We start from the raw sequence: 21,175 nt of genomic DNA, 5'->3' as shown, positions 1-21,175 counted from the left end.
TGTGCATAGTGCCTGCAGGGCAGAACTCAGACAAGCAAACGCCTAGCTGAGCTCTATCCTCCGGAGTTTAGGCTCCCTATGCATGTTCTTTGGCACCTTGTAATCACCCCCCGCACCCCCCGCCACCAACACACACACACACACACACACACACACACACACACACACATTTCTTCACTCTTCTTGATGAAATTCTGGCCACCATGCTGCTGGCTAGAGAGGACTGCATGGAGTACGGAGTAAGGAAGGCGGTGCTGAGTGTGTGTGATGTGGATGGGCATGTGGGGTGGGCATATATTGAGAGAGTGAGGCCAGCAGGTTGGAGATGAGGGCAGAAAGCCCCTCACCCCACCACAGTGCACCACGTATTTGCAGTATTCTACCTCTGAGACACCACAGAGGTCTCACGTTTGCTTCCTGTCTGTGAGTCCCAAGGCTGGCTGAGGCAGGTCAAGCGGCGGTATCTGTAGGCACCCCACTCCTGGGCCAGAAGACCTGCCTCAGTGGGCTGCTTCCCTGTCTCCCAGCATGATCCTTCTGGTCCTTCCTTTGCTGTGGATGGGCTCCCCAATGCAGAAGGCTGCCCTCTCCTGCCTGAGTCTCATCCTGCTTATCTGGAGCCAGGGACCAGAGGTCCAAGGCCAAGAATTCCAATTTGGGCCCTGCCGAGTGGAGGGAGTAGTTTTCCCAGAGCTGTGGGAAGCCTTCCAGGCCATGAGGGACATTGTGGTGAGTGAAATGTTGTTCTGTACCCAGCTGTGGGGGTAACCGGGCAGGGTAGGATAATATTTTATGATTATGGAGCTCTTTGTACTGTGCTAATTATTTTCCTACAGAATAGCTTTATAAAGTTAGAGGCATCACAAGCCCATATTTCCTCTTGCACATGAGGAAACTGAGGCTCAGAAAGACATGGTCAGTCTACAGGAAAGTAAATGCAGTCCAGGAAGAATAAGGAATGGAGGCTATTCATCCAGGCTTCGTCTGCAACCCAGGGAGACATGAGACTTCACCAGTGGGAAGTCATAAGTCCTTTGAGTCCCAACTACTGGAATTTTCACCTACTCTTTAGCCAGGATCCTGCTAGTCTGTTACCATGTGTTTATGCTTTGGCTTAAGGTAGAAAGAGTGGTCAGTGCAGAGATGGGACAGGGCAGCTTGTGTCTTGTGACTGGATTTCTCCTGTGTCTGCAAGTGCTCTAACACGTGCCCTCACAAATGCACTAAACTCCTTAAAGGATGATCCAGATGCAATGCAGAAAGTGGGAGCTCGATGGGGCAGCCTGGGGATGGAAGAGAACTGCATTGGGAACCGGACACTTACGTACGACCTTGACCTTGAAACCAACCCATACAGCACCCCAATCCCATCAGTTTCCTAATTTGCACAATAAGGAGGTAGGACAAAGGAGCTCAAAAGCTCCTTCCCCTCAGTGATTCTTTGACTCAAACCCAATAACTGAAATGAATGAGTTGCTGGGCTGCAGGGGAAGCTCCATGAGAGAGAGAAGAAGCACTCCCCACCCTCTTGTAATAAGGAGGTAAAGTCCTGCCCTTAGAGATCCTTAAACCAAATAGTGTTGTTCCCTCCTCTCTCAAATGACGGAAGGAATCAAACAGACCCCTGATCGAGGCTCTAAGAACTCCTGGGATTCCATCTGCCCCTGGGGGCCAAGTTTGGTGATTTTCTGTGGCTGAAACCTGCTCCCCCAGCCCAGGGGCCAGCTCAGCCCCACCCTTCCTGGGGCACTGGGATCTTACAGACTACAAAGATTTAGGGGTCTGGGGAAGCAGCATGTATTTCCAAGGTTGGTTTCTATGTTGCCTGCCCAACCCCAACCTGGAGATCTCTCTTCTTTCTGTCCCAAAGCAAGCCCAGGATAATATCAAGAGTGTCCGGCTGCTGCGGAGGGAGGTTCTGCAGAACATCTCGGTAATCAGATCTCCTTGGGGAAAGACTATGGCTGGTCTTCTGGGGGTGGGAGTGAGGGGTTGTCTGGAGAGGCTGACAAGACTTCACTTCTGTCCTGGACAGGGCCTACATAGGACAAAGCTGGGCAGTGGGCCAGAGAAGTTAATGCATGGGGTCATCACCCAGGACCTGGGTTATGTGGGCATGTGTGCGGTGGCATGGAGAGTGGGTGGAGATTAAGGCTCCTACACACCTGTGTCCATGATCGATGACAAAGAGTTGCCATCAGTCTTTCTCTTTTGCATCTGCTTGGGTCTTTCTTTGTTTCCATTCTTTTTTCCTCACCCATTTCTGTCTTCTCATCACCTATCTGGTCAGTCAGTGAACACATACATACCGCCCTGATCCCTGACATCTACTCTGTGCACTCGAGGGGCTGGAGGGCAATCCCTGTATCCAAGGATGCTGGGGGGTTTCCTCCCTCCTCCTTTCTTCTCCTTCCAGTCCCTTTTCCTGCCAACTCACACCCACCAAGTTCCGGGTGCTTCTCAGGAGGAACGGGTCTATCTCCTCGCGGGGCTATTAGGGAAGTTGTGGGGTGGAGAAAAAAGAATATTAAGTGAACAGGGAGTCAGAAGTCCTGGGAACTAGTCCTGTGTCTGCCACTGACTAGCTGTGTGATCTTGGGCAAACCCTTCTCTCTGGGTCTGTGGTTTCTCCCAGAAACCGAAGGCGCTCCTCTCTGTGCCCCCGAAGTCCCTTTCAGATGTAATATTATCAGCATCTCCTAGAAGATCATGCCTCGTCTGCGCTTATCTTGCCTTGGCGACACATGGGTTGTTTATCCAGGGCTGGGGTGGGCAGATGCTTGGCTCCACTGTGACATGGACCCTCCCCAGGATGCTGAAAGCTGTTACCTCATTCGTGCCCTGCTGAATTTCTACTTGAATACTGTTTTCAAAAACTACCATAAGAAGGCAGCTGAATTCAGAATCCAGAAGTCATTCTCTACTCTGGCCAACAATTTTATTGTCATCCTGTCAAAACTGCAACCCAGTGTGAGTAGAACAAAGCTAGGATGGGGGCCCATGGAAAATGGCGTGTTTGGTGAGGTCTCCTCTCCCCGTATCTGGTCCTGGCTTTCATTCCGTGACCAGGAAAAGAGCACCGGCTTTGGACGCCAGCAGTCCTGGGTTGGAGTCCAGCTCTGATCTAACCAGCTAGGTGACCCTTTGCAAAGTGCTCAACATTTCTGGCCTTCAGTTTTCTTACCGATAAAATGGAATGATCACCCTCACCTGGCCAGGCTGCCGTGGGAATTAGAAGAGGCCCTGCCACAGGGCGGGGAGTTCTGCATGGGCTCCTTGAGGATGTGGATTCAGTGCTGTCTACCTTGGCGCACCCTTTTTTTTCTGTCATCCAGCAGGAAAATAAGATGTTCTCTACCAGTGAGAGCGCACGCAGGCGGTTCCTGCTGTTCCAGAGAGCATTTAAACAGGTAATCGAGGCCAGGAGCTCAGGGCTTGCTTGAACTGTCCCAGAAGGGTGCCTCAGAGATCAAATGCAAAATGCAATGCAGGTGACTGCCAGGCTTGCCCCAAAGCCACCTGATTTAGCAGGAGTACAGGTATATTTAGATGAATTAGCATTTATTTTGCTTAAGCACCACAAATTACATACTGTATTTTCCTGCCAGTTTTCAAATTAAAACGCCATTGTATTTCCCTCCAATTTGACTTCACAACTGCAGACTTTTCCTGTGAGAGGGCTTATGGGTACTTGACCTGGGCAGTTAGAGTCAGAAGTGAGGAAGAAAGAAGGGAGACTACCCCATAACCCCCAAATACGCATCCCCATACACAGTATTTTCTATAATGCTCAAATGGTCTAGTTTATGAGAAAAAAAAAAAAAAACCATGAGAAAATATATTACCTTCTCCCAAATTAAGACAACAAAGAAAATCTGAATTTCATCCCAGCCCCCAAAACATATATGATTTTGATCACTTTTCAAAGAAACAGATATGTCAGCCTAAAAAATAAATGCAGCGTAACAACACACAGAGGAGAGGGACCACCGGCCTCAGTATCCTCATCTACACAGTAGACTCAGGAGGTGGACCAGATCCACCTGCTCTGGGATTCTGTGGCTCCTGTTGTCAGGGGCTCCAAATGCTTTTCCCTTGTTTCTTACCCATGGATACCTACTGGCCCATTGTCCTCGGCCCCAAAGCAGGCAACGCACGTGTTGGGAGGACAAGTGATGTGTGGCTGAAGCTGACTCCATCAGAGGCCATCCCAAAGGGGACACTGCCTGAGATGTGGAGCCAGGCCAGCTCCAGGAGGGGTGGGTTGGAAGAAAACCTATTGTTGTAGCTAACATGGCAGATTTTCACCTCTTCTTTTCCTTCAGTTGGACATAGAAGCAGCGCAGACCAAAGCCTTTGGAGAAGTGGACATTCTCCTGACCTGGATGCAAAAATTCTACCAGCTCTAAATGCCTAGACCAGAACACCCTCCTTGTTCTCCATGTCATTTCAAAAGAGTGTCCCTTCCTGTGATGTTTTCTGGGCACTTCACACCCTTGACCATGGGTCCTCTTCTTGGTCCAGGCTTATCCTCAAAGACTTCATTCTTTAAGTGGCCCCAACAGTCATGGAAGGTTCCCTTGGATGCTGCGAATAATCTACACAGATTTCTATATTTATTACAACTCTATTTAATTCCTGTCAGTGTTTTAACTGATGCTATATTTATTTGTGAGACTTAGTATTGTGAAAACACCAAAGACAATGCCTCATGCTTCTCTTTTATCCTCCATGATCCTTGAAACCATCTGGGGCAATGGGTGGTGCTCAGTAAATGTTTAATGACCTGGATGGATTCTTTGCCTGTCTCTGAATTGTTGAGGAACAATGAGGGATGCTGGAATGTGAAGTTGAACATTTGGGCATGGAAATCACATTGTCATGGCATCTCCAGAACAGAGCAGTGGGGGTGGGGGTGAGGGGCACCAGTTTGAAATATAAATGATAAAAAGAAATAATGTGTTAAGTGCCCCACATAAAGGAGGCTCACTAAACCTTTCAGTTCTTGCTCACACGCCCCACCGCCCCTTCCCCATTGGTGCCCTCCTTTCTTATCTTACTCATTCTTCCCTTATCTGCCACTTCAGAGGGTGCCAGGGCCAAGCTGACATTGCTGATGCTGTCATTGTATGTGGGTGGACTCTCCCATCTGTGACCACATTCCCTGCTAATAAAGGGCAGGGAACTCGAGTCTGGCAGCCTTTCCTTTCTATTTCTGGCCCAGTGAGTCTGAGCTTGTGTCGGGGAAAGACCTTTCTAACCACAAGACTGGGCATTCTCTAGTCTCAGGCTCTGGCTGAGTTTTGTAGTTGACTTCACTCTAAAGATACAATGCCTGCCTATGCCCTTGCTCAGAAAATTTAAGTGTAAGAGTATATTGAAGAGATGGGACACCTCTTCCCCCATGAAATAGTGCTTATTGCAGAGCACCTGGACCTCCAGGGAACCCAGGCCACTTTCCTTTTCCAAAGAGATAATGTGCATTTCGGAAAGCAGAGAGATGTAATGGTCATTGCTAAGAAGGTTAAGGTACATGCACAGATATCAGTGCTGGGGAATGGAAGGATAAAGAGGCAACAAAAACTATTTCTAAAAGAAGGGCAATGCTACGGCCAGGCTCCTTATAAGTATACAGAAAGGGAGGCTTAAAGGGGATTTATAGATAGAGGGAGATATATATGGTTCTGAAAATTAGGCTCCTTTATACGATCAAAATAAATTGCCCTTACTATAGGACACAAGGTGAGTAAAGCTCACTAGTAAGTGCCCCCCTTAAGACCAGGGCAAAGATGTTGCCAGGGGCATCTCATACCAGGTCTCCTCCTAGCTCACAGTGCTGAGGCATACCCTCACAGTGCAGTCCAGGGGCCTTCTATTGGTATGAGGCCCAGGCCTGGGAAAGGTTCCAGAAACAACAGCTATGCCTACGCTCCAGCCTAATGCCACATACCCAAGAGCTGAGGTAGCACAAACCGTGATCAAAGATAGTCTGCAAAACCCATAGCCCATAACATGGCTTCTGGGGGAATCAGGTGGCATCAGGACAAATGCTCTGCCTGGCCAGAGCCCACCTGAAAGCCATGGGGGTTTTGCAAAGGTGTGCAAGAAAAGCTGTGGGGACTGAGCTATGCCCAGGGCGATCAGACAGGGAGAGACTCAAGGTGGGATGTGGGAGGTAATGAGGGCTCTGAAAACAGATGGAGCTGATGTTGGAAACCAGCAGACAGACAAGATTCATTGGCACCAAGGTCTGGGCCCAGGGGCACAGCTGGAGGGGTTAGTCAGGCAGGAGATATTGACATAGTCATCTGAATCAGTGTCCTCCTTCTCAGCAGCAGGCTGGTAGTAGATGCTCAGGTATTCCCAGCTGGTCTTCAGAGACGGCACATGGGGCCAGGGAGCTTCAGACACCTGGAACAATCAAAGAAGCATCACTGGATCTGGGTAGGGTGATTTTAGTATTCCCCCAGGTGGATTCCTACAGTGGGCAATGGAAGGCATGTTTACGCTCCTGACTTCCAGAGGGCAAAGGCACAGAGGTGGCTGAGCTCCATCAGGTGTCTCCGCCCTGGGGATTTTCAGGGTGGCATCTCACCTGAGATAACTGGAAAACACAGATCAAATGTGGGCAGGAAATGCCTTAAATGGGGCTCAGACTAAAGTCACATGGCTAAGCACCAGCCTGAAGGAAACCCAGTTGCCAGAGGAATTTCCCCTCTGGGATTGGATGATGCGATTTGTGGAATAAATATACATCTTCTTAGGGAGTTATTCAGAAGTAGGGTGAGTCACTCCAGCACTATTGTAAGGGCTCAGAGAGTCGGTGACGTGGCGTGATAGTGTATTCCAGAAAAGGGCTGGGTGGCGAAAGAAAGAAAGGCGGTAGGACATGTGGGCACAACGGTGCTCTTTTTCCCCAGACAGAAACTTGAGCATCATCTGCTTTCAGAACAGGCCAGTTCTCAGGGGACAGGGCTGAGCCATGCTCCCAACATGGTGCAGGTATCGTAACATTCACCCAAGAAGGCTGTGGTAGTGATGGGTCATATGTTTAAACACAAGCGCTGAGAACTAGAAGTCCAGCCTCCTGAACACAGTAGGCACTCAGTAAGTGCTCATTGGAAGGATCTGTTACTTTTTGTACTTATCCTCCATTGCCTGTTATAGTTCGCCCGTTGAGATTAATTTATTTGACTTAAAAAATTAAAATATTCCTTGTGAAGGCTAAAATATTCAGTCATTCATCATATGCACCTTGTTGTGAACTTGTTCCAACAAGATTTTTGTTCCCAAAGGGGGAATAAGATCTCCAAGTAAGAAGGAAGGGTACAATTTGAGCAAGCTACAGTTCCAGGTGAGGGCACGTGTGGTCACAGGGCAGTTCAGGAGACAAGGGTGCATGTAAGGTAGAGTGGGTAGAGAAGGTGGGCACTGCTGGACCTGCCTACGCCACTGTGAACCCTCTTTAGCAGGGGTGAATGACAGCAAACTCAAGAAGCTGGAAAGGACTGTGGCAAGAACAGTCACTTGTTGCTGCCATCAGGCTCCCCATTTTAGCAAGGCACGAGATTACCCAGCCAGGGACTACATTTCTCCACCGATGGGATGTGAGAGAAAGTCATGTGTGAAACTTCAGGAGCACATCTTAAAGAAGCAGCTTTCTCTTTCTCCCTCAGTGGGCTGGATGTGATTATTGGGTGTTGACCATGGACCACGCAAGACTCCAGAGGATGGTGGAGCAATAAGATAGAAGGAATTTTAGTCCCAGGATGACCCTCTGACTCAGGCCACTTCTTTCTGTGCCCCTCTCCCCCCCTTTACTTGGGAGGAAGCAGTTTCCATCTTGTGAGCCCTCTAGTTTAGGGTCTGTTGCATTAGTTTAGTCTACACCCTAATTTAAAAAGGGACATTGGCCACACTTAGTTTTCCGTGGTTCCTAAGGAAATAGTGTTTTATCTACGGTAGGCTACTTTAGAGAATAAAATCTTTTTTCCTTAATTTAGGAAAACAAAGATGAGTGGACAGTCTAAAGGTTTTTTACCCACCTGCCAATGGCCATCGATAGAAACACGAGTTCCCTATGTCCTTTCCGAGATTTCAAGAGGAACCCTCCTCACCCAGGTGTGGAATCCTCTGTATCCTGACATCTATCAGGTCATCGTCTAGGCCAGGCCTGAGTGTCTCCAGTGATGGGTAAACTAACTCCTCTCATCTTAGGGAGTAATAGGATGTTCTCCCTCATCTTTGGGTCAAAGCGTGTAGCTTCTCCCTCCTTAATGCCTCCTAGAAATCGAATGTCTTCCACCGGAAGTCCGCCCTGCACTGTAGAATTAACATCTGTAAGCCTCTACTAAGTACTCAGGACATCGCTTGGCTAAAAGCCAGGTGACTTAAGCCTACCACATTGTTGGGAAGTCCAGTCCCCTGACACCATTGGAGAAGGGAACCGAAACAACGTGTTCCGGACTCCGCCCAGGAAGTGCCGGGAAAGCCGGCGCCCGGAGCGACGCGCGGCTGGAGGAACTGCGCTCGGTCCTCGCCCAGCTCTGGGGCCGCCCGGCCTGGGCCCCGCGGCCGGTCTGGGCCCGGGCGGAGCTTACCTGCGGCGGGGCGGCGGGCGTAGACACTCCGGGGCCGCAGACTGGTGCCTCTCGCTCACCTAGGGGACCCGGGGAGGCCGGGGTGAGGGCGTGGCCGAGGGGCCGGCCCACCCCCAGCCGCGCACTTAGCCCAGGCGAGGAAGGGTCGGCCCCGCGGCCCCCAGCGCTCCTGGCATCCCTCAGGGTCTGCGCTGCTCCCGCCGCGGCAGCAAGCCCGACTGACCGGCTGGTCCCTCCACCCTCTGCTCCGCCGCCCCCAGTTCCCGCTCCCCGCTCCCCCGAACCCACCTCCTGCTGCCTGCACCAACCACCCCGCCCGCGTCGTCCGCATCCCCCTTGCCCTCACCTACCCGCTCACCCGTACCTCCCCCTCCTCGCCAGCCGGCCCACCGCCACCCCCGCTTACCCGCAGCTTGCACCCCCCGATCACGCCGAGGACAGGCACTGTAGACGTTGTTCTGGGAGCGAGGCCGCGGCGACACCCGAGGCCGCTGCGACACGGGCCGCTGGGAGGCCTCCAGGGCGCTCATCCTCACAGCCAGTCGGCGGACCCGCCTGGAGAGAGCTTTTCGGCAAAAAGCCCCAGGGAAAGAGGAGAACGTCTCAGAATGTGCCAGGCGCAGGCTTACCCTTCACTGAAGACCAAAGGGCCCAGGCGGTTCTCCTCGTCGCCCCCACCTCCGGACCATCCCGCCCCCTCCGCTTCCCCCAGCCGCGTCCCTCGATACCCAGACACCAGGCGGCTCGTCCAAAGCTTAGGACTATCCTCGGGGATCCCCGCGGGGCTCGGCTCTTTGGGCCGCTCGGTTCTCCCTAACCGAGCCCCTACCGCTCACCTTTCTTCCTTTGGATGACCCTTTTCACCATCAGCCCCACAATCATCAGCAGGATGAGGCCCAGGACGGTGGGGATCAGGATGTGAAATCCTTGGCCGTCCGTTCGAGACCCGGGGACGTAGTTGAAGGCTCTGAGGAGGGAAGCAGAGGGAGAGAGGTCAGTGAGGAGGGAAGGTTTCAGGAAGCACTGTTGCCTTTTTTGGTGACTTTTTTTTTTTTTTGACGTGGCTCAGTTTGTCCCTTTGTTAAGCGAATTTTTGCCCCTCCAGACAAAGAGCTTTGTTTCCGGGGTTAGGAAACCTGGGCTCAAATTTGGATTCAGCTTTTCACTGGTTGCGTGATGTTGAACGAGTCTCCTGACTTCTCTGAGCCTCATTTCCCTGTAAATGAGTCAAGTGAAACCTATTTCACAGAACTGATTAAGGGTGAACTGAATAGTGGATGAAAAGAACTTCGTGCACCTGGTCTAAGCAGCAGTCAACAAATGTCAGATCCCCTTCTAGCTTGCTGCACCCCAGTTTTGTCACAAGATTATTGCAAATATTAAATGATTTAGTTTCTTTTAACTGTGGAAATGAGGATGTTTTTCTCATGGTGCACCCTCTGCCTAGAAGGTCTTCCCTCCATTTTTCTCCACGAAGGACCAGTGCATAAGTCATCTTTTCTTCCCTAAGCATGGCAAATCAGAATCAATTCTTTTCTCTCTGTCCCAATTCTTGTGTTCATAGCAATTAGAACACCGTCACAGTCAGACTTTCATTAGTAAGATAAGACCTATGTATTGCATGTCTTCATTTTTCTGCATCTTTAGGACATAGCACTTCCCTGGCACTTGGTAAGAAAATGTTGATTGGATTGACTTTAATTCTTCATTAATAGGCTGTTGTAATTTTCTGAACTAATAGTCGCGAATCCTGGTTCCATTTGAAACCACTTAGGTCTCACAGTCTCAGTTTCCTCACTTCCAACACCCAAATGAAGTCGAAGGCTCCTTTCCTCACTAACATGTTTATCTTTGCTTAGATAAAAACAATTCCAATTATTGCAGCTTTTCTTTGGCGGGTGCTCTAATGCTGTCCCCTAGTGGTCCCTTGCAGCACTTCCTGGAGTGCATCGTGCCTTTGGACCAGTGCTGTTCAATAGAAATAGAACATGAGTCACGAATGTAATTTTAAATTTCCTAATAGCCACATTGACAAAGTAAAAGGAAACACGTGAAAGTAATTATAATACTTAATTTTAGTAGTAAGTTTTATCCTCATTTAGTTTTTCCCATCAAAACAGATCTGAATGAATGCTGAACGACTGAAAATTTGGGGCCTGGCTCCTACAGGATCGCCTGTGGGGCACTGACAAGTGCGTTCATGTTAAGGGTACATGTGCTATACTCATAGGTGGTCTATTTCACAGTGGCCTTCGAGAGACAAAGCCAAGAAGGGTCTTGGCTGGCAGACATTTCAGGAAGATTTCAGGGGATCTCCTAACTCCAGACTGTTTTGCCTGGTTTCTAGCCTATGCTGGAGGATGGAGGCCTCTTACCTCTGCCTGTAAAGCATGGTGTGGTGGTTGTAGCTGGCTGTCTGGGGCCTGAGCAGCCCTTCCGGTGCTGAGGTCTTTGAGTCTGTGGTGGATGGCAGGACAGTTGTGGGCTTGGTAGCTGCCACTGAAGATGATCTGGAAACTTGAGGGTGGCGAGTGACTGGGGTGGTGGGGGAGGAGTGGTGTGCTGGAGGGGCCTCTGTCCTTGGCGCTGATGTGGCTACTGTGGGAGACAGCAGGAAACAGTGACCTTCCGCACGTACACTCTGGTCTCCAGCAGGAAGGGCTCACCATCTCTTTCCTGAACACACCCTTCCCTTCCACCTAGACTACCTTTGTTCTGGCTCCTTGTGGCCTGAAATGCCTTCTTAACCTGCCATCTACACCTAGTACATTCTAGCCATATTTACTTCAAACGCCATTTTCTCCAGGAAGTCTCCCCTGACTTCCCAGGCAGAACACCTTGCCTTCCTCAGATCATGGAAAACCTTGTTTGTAGTTCGGTTCCCACTCTGCCATGTGCTTGTCTCTTCTCCCCTGTTCCACATCTGTCAGTCACAACCCGGGTACAGTTACACTATCCCTTTAGTGACACAATGTTCAATTAGTGTATCTACCTCACAGGGTAGATGTGAGGATATGATGAAAATGTTGCATGTCAAAATGCATTTAAAACAGGAAAAGGATATGGAAATGTAACAGTATCATTAGTATAATCTTTTTTTTCACTGCAAAATAGAGTTGTTAAAAAATCACTGTATGCCAGCAACTGGACAACTGCCCTATGGGCATCAGGAATCATAATGAGCTCCAGCTGGGAAACGTCTGCCCAGTTTTGGTTTCCCTGAGCATTCATGAAACAGCTAGATTTTGTGAATGGAGCGCAAACTTAGTTACTTGTGGTGCCATCTAGTGGTGATGTAAGTTCTGTAACCACAGCTGCGCATCCAGGCTGTAGGCGGGTCTTGGAGGACCTAGAAGCAGCTCCCAGGGAGGAATCCCTTCCTGAGGCAGGAAAATATACATCTGAGACTCAGCTCTGCTCTGCTAATCACTCTAGGGACTGAACACAAACCCCCTCCCTTTTCACAATGCCATAGCACCTCCTCCATGTCTTCTACCCGAGCTTCGGGAAACTGACCTTTGGGTACGAATTCGAAAGAACTGGCATGCGCAGGATTTGGGAACCAAGGGGGCCCCGGCTCACGTAGTAATCTCTGAAACCACAGTGGAATCTCAGGCATCGGCTCCTCTTCCCAGAATGGCCCATAGTCTACGGGAGGCAAGAGGAATCCAGTGGTGGGCTCTGCGGGGAGAGGAAGCCTGGGGAAGGGACGGGGGTGGGAGCCGAAGCCGACTCAGCCAGGGTGGATGGTAAGAGGGGATGAGAGCAGCGTCCAAGAAGAGCAGAAAAAGAAAGGGGCTGGGGGCTGGGGGCTGAGGGCTTGGGGCTTCCCTGAAAGAAAAACTCTTTCACTCTAACCCTGTCAACAGTCCCTGTCCACTGGATTTCTAGGCTGTTGAATTAGTGCTGCATGTGTGTGAGGAAGTCAATGGAAAAAAGGAGACAGGCAGGACTCAGCAGAAATATGGAAAGGATCAAATCATAAAGCAACAAGTTTGGCCTGCAAATGTGGCTTGAGAAACAACTGTTTTTCCTTTATATTCGTCTCTGATATTTCCAATGGGATAATTATGTCCTTTTGCTTCCAATTTCCTCCTCAGTCTCAGCCCCCACACCCTCTCATGCCCTAGGTAGGATGGACACAAGGCAACACAAGGAGAGCACTAGACTTTTTAGTCTTGTTTGGACAGAAAGTTCTGTGGACCATGAATTTAATCGACTCTACGAGGTTTCAACTATACAAATCCCATTAATCATTGGACTGGCTAATACGGCAATTGCATGAGTCTGGGGGACTGCTATCTATAGTTTGATGGCTGTCCCAGCCTTCCTGAGTGGGAATGTTTTGGGGGTGGGCTGGGTCTCCATCAGGTCAGGCACCTACCACTGTAGACATCCAGGATGATTTTCTTGGCCTTGCCCAGGTCTGTGTTCATGCCTGTCCCACAGGCATAGACTCCGCTGTCACTCTTGGTCACCTCTGTCATCTCTATTATGAAGAGGTTTTGGTCTTGAAGCAGATCCAGGGTGACTCGGTTTTTGTATTCCTTTTTGACATATTTGTTGCTGGACACCACGGTGATACATACATCAGATCTGACCTCGCGGCACAGGTATGCCCTTGTGGACATTTCAGGAAGTGGACACTCAATGATAACAGATCCGCCCAGAATCCCCTTCAGCTTGACTTCTGGGAGTATCCTCAGAGCTCCAGATACTGCAGGGAAAGGGAGGTAACGTATAGGAAGCCTCATCCCCAGCCGCATCCCCAACTCCAGGCTTCCTTCCACCCCAGGCCCTCGTCCAGCCTCACGCTCATCCCTGGAACAGCCCCATCCCCTTGTCAGCCCAAGCCTCAGCCGGCTCTCAGCCTCAGTCCCATCCTCCCCAGCATCTTCCCATGCCTCCTCCTAGTAACATCCTCCATCCAACTCTACGTTCATCTCTGTGCCCAAGCTTGTGTCTCAGTCATACTTCTCCCCAGCCCAAGCCTGAACATAACCCTCAGCCTCACCACCAAACCCATCCTCAATAAGGCCCCAGACACCAACCCCACCCCCAGGAATATAGTCAAAACTACTATTCCATTCCAAGGAGAGAGAATATTCCATGGTAACCCCAAACAGCACATAACCCCCAAGTGACTTCAGCGTGGTGTTGGAATGCATGGTACAGTTTTGCTGCAACAGGTTTCTCTGTCTAGTTTTGTTTTACTCAGATCCATTCAGCCAAAACAACCATTCACACCCAGTTCTGTTTGTTAAATCATTCAGTAAGCAGTTATTGAATGCCTTTCATGGGACAGTAAGATAGTTGTCATTCTTCCCTCACAGAAGGAATCATTTAGTGGGTGATACCAATAGACAGCCACTACTGCACAGCAACAGTCACAGGTCCCAGGAAAAGGCACAGAGACACACAGGGTTCCTTGGAAACATCAAGCAGGGGCACCTGATCCAGGCTGTTGCAGAGAGATGGTGCAGTTTGAGGAGGGCTTTCTGGAAGAAGTGGTATCTCAGCTGTGACCTGAAGGACTGGGCACAGAGGGCGACTGAGGGATGATGAGTGTCTTCACTGCAGTAGGGAACGTAGAGGGAAAGCAAGGGTGTACATGAGTGTGTGTGTGCATGTATGCATGGGTGTGTGTGTTGTGTGTGTGCTGGGGAGGGTGTGGAGCAGGGGGGGATAAAAGTTGTGGTTCATGAATCCCTGACATCAAAAGCTATGCTTCGGCTGTAGAAGGCAGGTCTAATGCAGTTGAACCAGCTGGAGAGGGAGGTGTAACTGGGTATGGTTGTCAACTAAGGGGGTCTGGTAAGTGTCTGCATATTTCTGGAAAGAGGGTTCCTGGGGTGACATGTGTGTGTTAGGGTGGGGCTGGGGGGACTTAGATGGCAGAGAAGAGATGCTTCCAGCAATGTAAACCACTCCCATCAAGGTGGGGGTATGAGAGAGAACAGAGTACGTTCAAGGGCTGGAGAGAAGTTCACAGACTTTCTGAAATTCATCCACAGACACACGTGAAGAATAGCTCCCAGGAGTTTGGCAAAATGAGGAGAGTCAAGGAAAGAAGTGGGGCTTAGGGCTTCTGGATGAACAGAGAGACCTGAGGAGGATGTTTAGGAAGAGGGAAGAACATGGAAACATTTAAAGAGGTAGAAAGAGTCTTGTGGACATGAAGTGTGGGAGAGGAGGCTGGAGAGGGGCTGGAAGGGAACATTTCCAGGAGCATGTTACTCTCTAGCCATGCAGCTATTGTAGCGTGGTAGGGAGAAGCAGCGGGGCCAGCCAGATACATAAGACCTGACACAGACACTCTTACACAAATAACCCAACATTGCTTTAAATCCCCTGATAGTCTCATGACTGGAACGTGACAATGGAAGTGAACCTGTGCAAACAACAAAGACCCAATCAAGGGGGCGAAGAAATCACTCCGTGTGTCCAGACGACCCACACTTGCATGTATTGTAAAGCTCAGCACCTGAGAGCGAACATGTGAATGTTTTTGGACCAACTTAGCCAGACATGGGTGTGAATGCTACTTCCCCAAGAGTAAGGTGCTATAAAATGGTCAGGTGTGTGACGGAGTAGAGAGGGATTATCACCTAGGCAGACATTATCAGTGGCTTTACTCCATCCACTGTTATGGGCTACATGATTGCGTCTTTCCAAAATCCATGTGTTGGCACCCTAACCCCCAATGTGATGGTGTCAAGAGGTGGGGTCTTTGAGAGGTGATTAGGATTAGGCGAGGTTATGAGGTACAGCCCTCATAATGGGATTCATGTCCATATTTTCTCCGTGCATACAAGAGATCACATAAGCACACAGGGAGAGGGTGGCCATCTGCAAGTCAGGAAGAGGGCACCTGCGGGCACCTTGGCCTTGAACATCTAGTTTCCTGAACTGTGAGAAATAGACACCTATTGTTTAATCCATGGTTTATGCATTCTATGGTATTTTGTTACCTCAGCATGAGCTAACTAAGACATCCTCATTATGCAAACACTGAACAGATGAAGCACAAGAAAAGCTGCTGGGTATACTGAGCTCTGTTTCCAAGGAAGCACTAGTTGACAAGATGAAAATGACCAGACTTCAGCTTTCCTGAGAGTTCATAGTAGCTTCTAACTTTTATCCAAGGCTTAGAAAAGCAGGTTTCCCTAACAGAGGAAAGAGAGCTATAACCTCCTGGTTTAGAACTTATACACAACGTGCTAAGATTCATGTGGGGGGCTTGCTGGGATGCCGATGACCTTGTCCTATCCTTAGTCAAGGTGATTATATTGGTCCAGGTTGAGGCCTAGGCATCTGCACTGTAAATAAGGGCATCCCAGTTACCCTTAAAGTTTTATAATTCTAGGCTATAACTATGGTACATTTCCAAGTGATTCTGGGAAGAAAGACAGGGGTGAAAGAAGCTATATAAAGGAAACAAGATGTTTAATGCTATTTCAGAGAAGCTACTAAGTGACATTAATCTATAATTTGGTGACTTGATTTACAGTGATGCTATAGGGGAGGAAAGGATATATGCAATTTCAAAAGTCACTAATTATATAATTAGATGTGAATAGATGTTTAGAACATGGAAAAAAATTAATTTTCATAATGCAAACAAGGTAAAGGATCACATGGTCTTGGCTGGTGACGGTGCACTAGAAACAGATTCTGGGTTCTATGTTGCAATGTTTCTCTAAGGGGCAAGTAGTGATGAGGAGCTTATAACTCATGTCATAGCACAATCTCTGGAAGAAGGAAGCTGGCCTCAGACTTTTATGTTTATCAGATGGAGCATGGATTTTTAAAGGGAAGAGAAATATCCAACCCAACTTTCCACTTCCGCATACACTATCCTATGTATGTCCAGACCCGCTGTCTGCCCTTTGTCCCAATGAATAGAATGTTCCCCTTCCTATCGGAAGCCAGTGTCTTCACCTGTGTCCTGACGCCATCCTGCTCACCTTCTTTAGAACTTCTCTTCTGCAATTATCCTTTCTCCACCTGCCTCATTGCTCTCTTCTCTTCCTGCCTCACCGTGGCTTACACACATGCTCCATAGGGCCTGTGTTGAAAACCGCTCGGTTGACTTTTGCCTCCCCTTTCAGCTGCCACCGTGGTCTGTTCTCTTTCTCAAATGTGTCACCAAAATCACTGAATCCACTTGCACATCTGTCAATTGCTCTTCGACTTACACCTGTCAGAATTAATTGTCTCTAACATTCCACTGAAACTGCTCTTATCAAGGCCACCCAAATTTTCCTGATTGCCATGTTTAATGTTCACTTCTTTGTCTTCATTTTACTCTCCTTCTAGGCTGCATTTGATGAAATCGAACCTTTGAAAGCTTTCTCCTCAGCCCAGGCTGCTGCAGCCAGGGAGCACAGCCCCAGGCCAGCAGAGGAGCCTGGAGCAGGAGCCTGCCCTGGGATTCCTCAGCTGCCATCCCTCTGGGCTTCATCATTGTGATTTTGTTTTTTTTTCCTACCAGAAACAAAAAGTCACACATTCCCCCCAAAAAAAGAAAGAAAAAGAAAAAAGAAACACTTTCTCCTCATGGCTACCCTGACATCATACTCTCAATGGCTGCTGCTTTGCAGTCTCCTTATTTCCTTCTCCTTCTTTATCCACCTTCCAATGTTGGGTTGCCCCAGGGCCTCATACTTGGGTCTGTTGCTTTCTCTGTCCTCCCTCAGTCTCTCCCCACACTAGCTCATTTACTCTCACAGCTTTTAATGCCAACTCCGTACAGATTTCCCCCAAACATGTATCTCCAGTCTTGTCTTTACTTCTGAGCTCCAGACTTGCCTTTCCAATGTCTCTACTTGGACTCCACCTGAATATCTAATATGTGTTTCAAAATTACAATGGCAAAAAAACAAAACAAAAAACAACAACAAAAAAACACCCCTTGATCTCTTTGAAAACCCAATCCTTCACAAGCACATTGAATCTCAGAAAATAGAACCAACATCTATGCAACTGCTGAAGTCCAAAACTCATTCCCATATGAAAGAATCAAGAACAAACTGTAGGTTTGTGTGTGTGTGTCCTGGGTCACGCTATCTAGTGTACATATATACGTATGAGTGCATGTATATATGTATGTATTATTATTATTAGTGATCAAGGAAACAAAGTTTGAAAGTCTACACCACATGATACAATCTTGTTACACAACACCACCTAAGTCTCCAGGCAGTATTGCCTAAAGCTTGGGACTCATGCATTGGGTTTCAGGGACCAATACCACCCCAACATTTGCAGGACCTGGGGCATGAATACAAATAAAGGCCCAAATATCATATGTCTAAATATTTTAAAGTTATAAACCAAACTAATAAACTGTTAACTAAAGTATATTCTATCCCCTTATTTCTACAAATTTATATATTCTTTGGATGTCCACTCTAAAATGTGGCTGTGAGGGCTTTGAAGGCCCCAAGCTTCCTGCCCCAGCTTCTGACTCATCTCCCTTCTCTCTCATCCCTGGTTCCTGCTGACGTGAAAAAGGTCCTTGTATATATGTGATGGATTCCCCAGCTTGCAGGTGGAAGCTCCATCTATCTCCTTTCCAAAGAGCCACCTGTGCTACCCTTTAATAGACCAAGGGGTCACTCTAGGATAGAGGACCCAGGATAGAAGCTCACACCATCATTGAAAGTAGGCCTGGAGGCATATGGACAGAGAACTCGAGGTCTAGAAGAGGGGGTGTTGGTTGGGGTTTGGAGTGGGTACATCCTCTTGGATCTGTGAACTCCTTAACTTGTGGGGATGAGCACAAATGGAGAAGGACAAGGACCAGAGTCTGGGCCTTTCTGGTCCAGAGAGAATGATGGTATTGCTTAGGACAGATGGCTATGGTACAATTTATGTACCCTTCACTCCTAGAGACCTTCTGCTGCCACCCAACCCCTCTTCCCTCTGAGGCCTATGTTTAATTGTACTCACATTGCACTCACATATGTCCTGCCACCTCTCACCAAGTCTGACACTTCATTAAAACCCTATTCCCTTGGGCTTTTAGGGTTTTTCAGTCTTAAATTTGATAAACATTTGACTTTCTTCCATATGCAAAGAAATCATCACAAAGAAAGCAAGCATGAATAAAAATCTATTTTGATCCTCAAGATTACCATTTAATTAAAAAAAAAATACCCTGAACCACAATACAAGGCAGAATGGGATCAGCTATTGGGGTTCAGAAGAGAGGGTTTTTGAAAGCATTTAGGAAGGAAGTGATGGTTGAGATTAGCTTTGAAGGACCCACAGAAGGTGGAGGTGAGCCTAAGAATGTTCCTGGCAGAAGGAATGGCAAGAGCAAGGGCTGGTGGCAAGAAGTCTAGCACATGTTCAAGGAGAAGTCCTATTTAGTTGGGGGTTAGGGAAGTGCGGAGGGATGGGATAAGCTCAGAAATAAAGAGGAGCACAAGGGGGAGGTTTGTATATGATTCAGTAGGCAGTGGGAAGGGCAATCCTATGGTTAGAGTCAGTCTTTTAGGAAACATAATCTGGAACTATAGGCGGGTCAAACTGAAGGAAGTGAAAAGATAAGTGAGAGATGACCGACCGTGTGTTCTTTTCTTTTCCATTCCCTCTCTCGTAGAGGCTGCCATCGCTTCTCATCCTGGTAAATGCAAATCTAGAAAGTACATGAGTTGGCCATTGATTGGGTCAAAATGTGGCTGGGAACAAACGGGGAAGAGGTAGTAAAGAGCCATTCTAACATTTTGTGGCTAGTGTCAGAGATAGTTTAGATAGATGAGCTGGTTTGGATGGTGATGAGTGAGGAATTTGAAAGGTGTTAGGCATGTTGCACTTCAGAGCTGGGTGGGATATGGAAGTGGGGGTGCCCAGGAGACAGTTGTAAACTGAGATAGGAAGCTTGGGAAATGGACCAGGGCTCTGAATGGATTAGGATTTAGAGTTGAAAGTTGAAAATCAAGAGTGAGATTCAAAGAAAGGGAATGTAGAGGTAAGAAGAAAAAAACTTTGGTGCTACCTGCTTTGAAATCCCATATTAATAGGCTATATGTCTGGGAGAGGTGACCCCTTCAGCCCTTATGGGTCACTACATGTGCCAAACGGGAGGTGTGTCTAGAGTGGAGAAAGGGGCACTAGTAGGAGTGGGCAGGGTCTCCAAAGCCTCATATGGCCTCCATCTGCGTCCTGCACCAGGTAATGGCTTGCAACTAAATCTGTCCAGGAACATCAGAGCTGGAGATGTGAGCTACTCCTCTACCTGTGGCCATTTCAAACCTTATAAGATGTGCAAGCTCTTTCCCCGTGGCACTTACCTGGCAGGAAGTAAAGAAAACAAAGCCAGAGGTCCATGGCTCCTTCCAGAGCAAGGTCCCATCCAAGAGCCCCAGGACAGAGGGGCAGCGACCCACTGCTTACACAGGAACCTGTCACAGTCTGGAGCTTGAAAGAGATTTCTGGCCCGTGTGAGAGAATCAAGGCTTGAAAATGAGGAAATAACAACCCCTCTTGTTTGCATGCTAGCTTTAGACTAAAAAAGAAAACATCGGCAAACCACAGCGGAAGTCAGGAGTTGAGAAAACATGTTGTGTTGAATGCGAATGGGTCACCAGGGTTCAAAGGCCTTCTAGGTAGATTTTAGAAACTAATAAGCATTGTATTTCTTTGTCTTGGGCACTTCTTCTTGGAGAAGGCTCTGCGCTTTATGTGTATTCATTGCTGCCTTAGCCAGAGTGTTTTGACCTGTTTTCTTGTCTCTAGGATAAAAGGGCCTCATCACCATTTTCTCCATCTGGGAAGGCTGTGTGGGCAGAAGCTTGGGCCTCAGCCAGAGGTGCTGGCTGTAGCCTTTGAACTTACCTGACAAATGTTTAGGCACCTACTATGCAGAAATACTAACTGTATTTTGAATCTCAATTTCTTTATCTAGAAGTAAAAAGGGGAGTCGATGATCCCTAACATTCTCTCCTATACAATATTATTCCGGGGGTCTTAGCCTCAAATAAGCCACCCTTCACCTCCCCTAACTATCTCCCTAAGGTTCTTCCTTCTGGCAGGGGTCCCTGTCCAGTGAACACAGGGTATGACAGGTCACACAAAACTCTGCCTAAAGACACAACAGCCTGCTGCAGCTATCCCTTCAGGACCTCAAGGGTCCAAGAGCACAGCCCAATAACTGATGAAGAAGAGAGATATATACTGAGGCAAACAGCCATGGGGTATCATGGAAAGATCTTTGGGTTCCAGTCAGGAGTCCTGGGTTCTGGGCTTTGAGCCTCTGTATTGTCATTGATAAAATAAGGATGGGCCTGCTCTGCCTACCTCACGTGGCTTTCATGAGGCCCAGCAGAGACCATGCTCATGGAAGTGCTCTAGGAGCCCTTCACTATGGACACGTGTGGGGCTATCACTTATCAGAGAGTTCCCAAGACCTCATTCCTGTAGGTTACATGCTAGGTCAGTTCCCAGGGCCACACCTCCAGGCACTGCTGCCACTTGTGCCCACAGAGGACTCAGGCTCCTTCCCCCACCCTTGTGGGGATGATGTGGCTAACAGGGCCTCCGGGCCCCTCAGTGCACACCGCTCTCTG

The 21,175-nt window shown here is 48.5% G+C and overlaps 2 protein-coding genes across 5 annotated transcripts; one reads left to right on the top strand and one right to left on the bottom strand.

The window, feature by feature from the left end:
* Positions 1 to 203: 203 nt before the first annotated feature.
* On the top strand, positions 204 to 4,409 carry IL24 (interleukin 24). The gene is made up of 6 exons (XM_054562828.1): positions 204 to 286; positions 528 to 729; positions 1,871 to 1,933; positions 2,812 to 2,970; positions 3,336 to 3,410; positions 4,326 to 4,409. The coding sequence occupies exons 1-6, from the start codon at positions 204 to 206 to the stop codon at positions 4,407 to 4,409; spliced, it is 666 nt and encodes a 221-aa protein (XP_054418803.1).
* A 1,423-nt stretch (positions 4,410 to 5,832) lies between these two features.
* Positions 5,833 to 20,012, bottom strand: FCMR (Fc mu receptor). Of its 4 annotated transcripts, XM_054563452.1 has the most exons (8): positions 19,901 to 20,012; positions 12,985 to 13,317; positions 12,117 to 12,248; positions 10,976 to 11,198; positions 9,437 to 9,567; positions 9,007 to 9,165; positions 8,601 to 8,659; positions 5,833 to 6,411 (listed from the first exon to the last, which is right to left on the bottom strand). In XM_054563452.1, exons 1-8 carry the CDS (start codon positions 19,935 to 19,937, stop codon positions 6,235 to 6,237), a joined length of 1,251 nt encoding a protein of 416 aa, XP_054419427.1. In that variant the 5' UTR covers positions 19,938 to 20,012; the 3' UTR covers positions 5,833 to 6,234. The 4 variants fall into 4 exon arrangements, with proteins under 4 accessions (XP_054419427.1, XP_054419424.1, XP_054419425.1 ...); XM_054563449.1 differs by lacking the exon at positions 12,985 to 13,317 and having other exon boundaries at positions 19,901 to 20,008; XM_054563450.1 differs by lacking the exons at positions 12,117 to 12,248; positions 12,985 to 13,317 and having other exon boundaries at positions 19,901 to 20,008.
* Positions 20,013 to 21,175: the final 1,163 nt, after the last annotated feature.

This window comes from Pteronotus mesoamericanus, unplaced genomic scaffold (assembly GCF_021234165.1).
Source record: "Pteronotus mesoamericanus isolate MK-2021 breed Mesoamerican mustached bat unplaced genomic scaffold, CSHL_Meso_final scaffold_705, whole genome shotgun sequence".
Classification (NCBI taxonomy): domain Eukaryota; kingdom Metazoa; phylum Chordata; class Mammalia; order Chiroptera; family Mormoopidae; genus Pteronotus; species Pteronotus mesoamericanus.
This window is presented reverse-complemented; position numbering and strand designations above follow the sequence as displayed.